The sequence below is a fragment of the Podarcis raffonei genome, chromosome 7, assembly GCF_027172205.1.
Source record: "Podarcis raffonei isolate rPodRaf1 chromosome 7, rPodRaf1.pri, whole genome shotgun sequence".
In the NCBI taxonomy this organism is placed as follows: Eukaryota; Metazoa; Chordata; class Lepidosauria; order Squamata; family Lacertidae; genus Podarcis; species Podarcis raffonei.
Window position 1 is genome coordinate 7,679,147 of NC_070608.1, and position 4,425 is coordinate 7,683,571.

The 4,425-nt window shown below is 39.6% G+C and overlaps 1 protein-coding gene across 1 annotated transcript; it reads right to left on the reverse strand.

Moving 5' to 3' along the window:
• Nucleotides 1-792: 792 nt before the first annotated feature.
• On the reverse strand, nt 793-1,788 carry LOC128416851 (proto-oncogene Mas-like). Its single transcript, XM_053394869.1, has one exon. It carries the CDS (start codon nt 1,786-1,788, stop codon nt 793-795), a length of 996 nt encoding a protein of 331 aa, XP_053250844.1.
• Nucleotides 1,789-4,425: the final 2,637 nt, after the last annotated feature.

Here is a 4,425-nt window from a genome sequence, read left to right on the forward strand (position 1 = left end):
GTTCTCATAGAGCTTGCTCCCTCATTTGGTTTACCGCATTTGACGATCACCCTGAGAGGTGGAGTCAGTTATACTGGGGAGTCAATGCCTAAGCCTATACCGCTCACGTGATTGTATTTCAATAAAGTTGTGGCCAAAATTTGCCCCAAAAGTTAAACTAATATAAGTGTCTGTGTGTATTTATTTCAGGGGTAGGTCTTGGGGCCTCGATACGCAATTATAATTTCTATATCACTACATCCAGATAATAAGCAGTGCTCTTTTTTAGCCGTAAATAACTGGAACTCAGTTTCAGCACCTCTCAGCTGCATGCTGTTGCAGTTATAAGAGAACAAGGAAGGCCTCATGGTGAGTTTCTGCACCTCTTTTTCTAGAAAAATAGCACAGGAAATAGGGATTGTACTGGTGGAATGTTCTATCATGCACTTTTTTAAAAATCTGGGGAAAATATTTTCCTCTGTTTTCTTCAAACATTCGAGCTCTACATGTGAAGATTTCTTTACTTCATTCTCTTTGGCAATGAATCTGTTTTCTATACCTTTTAGCAAGTCATCCCACTCAACTCACACTGTTAAAGCAGCATTTATTTTTATTTAATTTTCTAAAACATATAAAACATTTATCCTGCGAAACTGGCAATCCAAGGGGCTTTTAAGGATACCCCTGAAAAGAGGACAAAAATTAGCAGAGTAAATGAATCCAAAATAATAAAATAGTGAGTACAGAGGAAAACAAGTACCAAGAAATACACCAAGAGATATTAATGAAGCTTTCTGAGCTATTTTGAAGTCTTCACATCCGGGTTTCAACTGAAACTTCTCTTTTCTCTCTGCAGTTTTCCTCCTCTTTGAAAAGTCTCTCGAGTATGACCTTCATGCTCTCCCTAGATTGAGCCCTCTTGTTTCTCCCAATCAGGAAATATATCAGTGGGTTAATACTGCTATTCAGGCAGCTGCATAATAACCCAACAGATATTGCAACAGATCCCACATTAAAGGCTATCAATGGAGTGAAAAGAAGGATTAATGAAATGCAAGTAAGTGGGAAAGCTAAGAAGAGGAAGAAGAGGAGGGCAAGCAGGATGGCTGCTAAAGCTTTTCCCTTCTTCCTCAGTTGTGATCTGAAGTAAACTTTTATAAACAGGACCAGAGTGGAAACAGTCATGAGTGGGAGGCAAAGTATAGCATTCATTAGAAAGTGGAATAAAATGGTATTCTGTAGAATGTTAAAAATAGAAAAAATACAGTTGATTGCAGTGAGCAGGAAAGAAATGATCCATATTGTGGCACACACAAGGGTGGAAAAGTGTGGTGGTCGGTGGCATCGATGCCAAAGTGGGAAAATGACAGAAACACACCTGTCCATGCTAATGGCTGTCAACAGATATTGACCAGTGTTGTACATGAACAACAACAAATTATTGAATACTGCAAACAAGTAAATATAAAATGGTAAGAATGGAAATAAAGTCAAAATTCTCATAATCGAAAGAGAAGAGAAACTCAGGAGAGCCCCAAGGTCAGCAACAGCCAGATGTAGTATGAAAGTGGTGAAAGGATTCCTCTTCATGCAAAAGCCAAGAAACCAGATGACAGTTCCATTCCCAATGATTCCAAAAATGCTAATAAGTAAAATGAAGATGGGGATAAGAATGTCTGCTATACGATATGTTGATAATTCATGATCAAAATCGTCCTCGGGGATTAGGAGGTCGGTTCCATTTTCTGCTCCAATATCTTCCCATGAAGCATTCCCAGGGGACCAGGATCCCAGGCCATCATTGCTCATCTTGCTGGATCTCTACTTCTGAGCTACTCCTTCCTACCAGGAGAATAGAAACAAATGTGGAGTCAGTTTTGGCTACAAAGCTCAACCATATGAAAGTGAGACACTCGTATTAGAAATAGAAATACTTTATTGTCACTGAACCACTTGTTTACAGTGAGATTAAATGAGCCCCCTCCCCCCACAATCTCTCAGTCCTTGTTACACTCTGTGTGCTGTCGTATGACCACCAACCCCGAACGTCAGCTGCAATGTTGCTGTCTTCCATTCAGCAGCCTCACAGCCCACAGGTAGAAACTGTTCTTTAGCCTGTTGGTGTGACTTATTTCCAATATTTTTCCTAACACTGAGAGATTCATTCTGCTCCATATTTCTAAATTTCTTTTTACCTCAAGCCCAATTTTTTCATAGTTATTTTTAAATAGGTTTATATTTCTTGATGTTAACCAAATCCCTAAATATTTAACCTTTTTATGGACTTCAAGACTGATAAGAAATATTAAAATCAGAAAAAGACCCACAATAGATAAGCCAAACAGCAAGATTTTTACAACGTAATGAATAAGACAAACTGTTAGTCCATCCTGCCTAGTACTTTCTGCTCTGACTGGATGTGGGAACCAAAAATTCCTGCCGTCTTCACCAGCCATCCGCCTGGTATCCTTCTAACAGAACACTCCAGGGAGTTAGCTTGTCCCACCTATCTGCCAAAGGTGCACAGCATTGCCATTCAGCTACAAATCCCCTCTTACCTAATTAATGACATCAAATTTAGCTATTCACATACCTTTCAAAAGCTTTGGATCAGCATCCCTCAGGCATGATGAGTGGGAGCAGCAAGTCGTGCTGGAATAAGCAGGTAATCTTAAGATTTTCAGAAATTGTTAAGATGCCTCATATGGCTCTTAGCAAGATGTGTAAGATATTCCTACGTGTCTTCAGTTCTGTGTAATCCATTTGCCCGCATCATGTGATAAGATGATTGTATTCCACATTGGGTCTCAGGATAGCATTTGAAAAACTCAGGAGGACACTGCCTTCTAAAGTTCAGTTTCCCAAGCAGGAACTCTTGAGAAGAGAGAGTTTGCAAGCGGTAAGCAAGTCCAACTTCTCTTTGTCCCTCCTGCTGATACAGGAGCCCAAACATGGAAAGTATCAACTTGATATTACTGCATATGAGACTGAAATATGTGATATAGAAGAGTCTGTATGAGAATGGTCTACTGGGCACATGTCCTTGACCGTTAAATGCCAGGACATTGTTATCTGCCACCAGAGCTATCTTGCTTGAACTTCTGCAGAAGATAGTTGGGTGCTTCCTGTGAGAGGAGACAGTTACAAAAGCATCAAACCCAAAACTTATATTATGGGGAAAATAACTGTATCTGCAATAATGATATATAAAAGAATTACAAAACATTATGGGGGTAATTAAAGTTCTGGGACTCACACCATATCCAATTCTCAATCCTTGGGTTCAATCCTTCTGCATCAGTTCAACAGCAAGTTAATTCCTCTCTTTTGAATAATTAGATTTATGGTACTTTCGTTACGCACACGCGCGCGCGCACACACACAAACAGACTGTAGGAGCTGTGTTGGAAGGCAGTAATCTTTCTCTGCCACCCATCAGGTGCTTTGTGCCATTTTGATGATGAGTGTTACTTGCTCAAGCTGATTTTTGTTTAGCTTTTTAAGTGAGCAGCTTGCTTCCTCTCAATTGCATTAGAGCCTTTGCACATTGTGGTGGGTTACTAACTTGTGCCAGTGAAAAGCTAATCAGCTTAAGAGGAGCCCAGTCAACTTCTCCCCTGCTCAAAGGGGACTCTTTGCTCTGCACTGCAGAGTGGACTGCATGGTTTCACTGATTGCTTTATTCTCATGCCCCATCCTAATCCTTCTTAATAAGTGTTAACGAAAATGATGTGTCAAGGTGAGTCTTTATACATGGTGATTTCAGTTCTTCACCATGCAAAGGAGTCTAGTGTAGCTTTGGATATAGGCTTGACGGGTAGCATTGAGTGGAAAGTGCATTGTGGCATGATATGGAACCACCTCCCTACTGTATCCTCTGATGATTTTTTTCAAAAAATTTAATGGAAAGATAGAGAAACATTGATGTCATGAATCACTTCTGCTAATTGTCACATTGCCCTATGAAGGTGTAGATAGCAGAATTTTAACAATTTTTATAACAACCATATAATAAGCATGGCTTTTTTTCAGCCGCAACTCACCAGAACTCAATTCCCACACCTCTTAGGTGGGTGCCATGGCTATAATAGGAGAACAAGGCAGGCCTTTATGGTCAGTTTCTGCACCTCTTTTTCTAGAAAAATAGCACAGAAAATAGGGATTGTACTGGTGGAATGTTCCATCATGCATTTTTTCAAAAAATCTGGGGGAAATACTTTCTTCTGTTTTCTTCAAACATTCGAGCTCTACATGTGAAGATTTCTTTACTTCATTCCCTTTGGCAATGAATCTGTTATCTATACCATTTAGCAAGTCATCCCACTCAACTCACACTGTTAAAGCGGCATTTCTTTTTATTTAATTTTCTAAAACATAAAAAGCATTAATTCTGCCAAATGGGCAATCCAAGGGGCTTTTAACAGTACTGCTAAAACAAGAACAAAA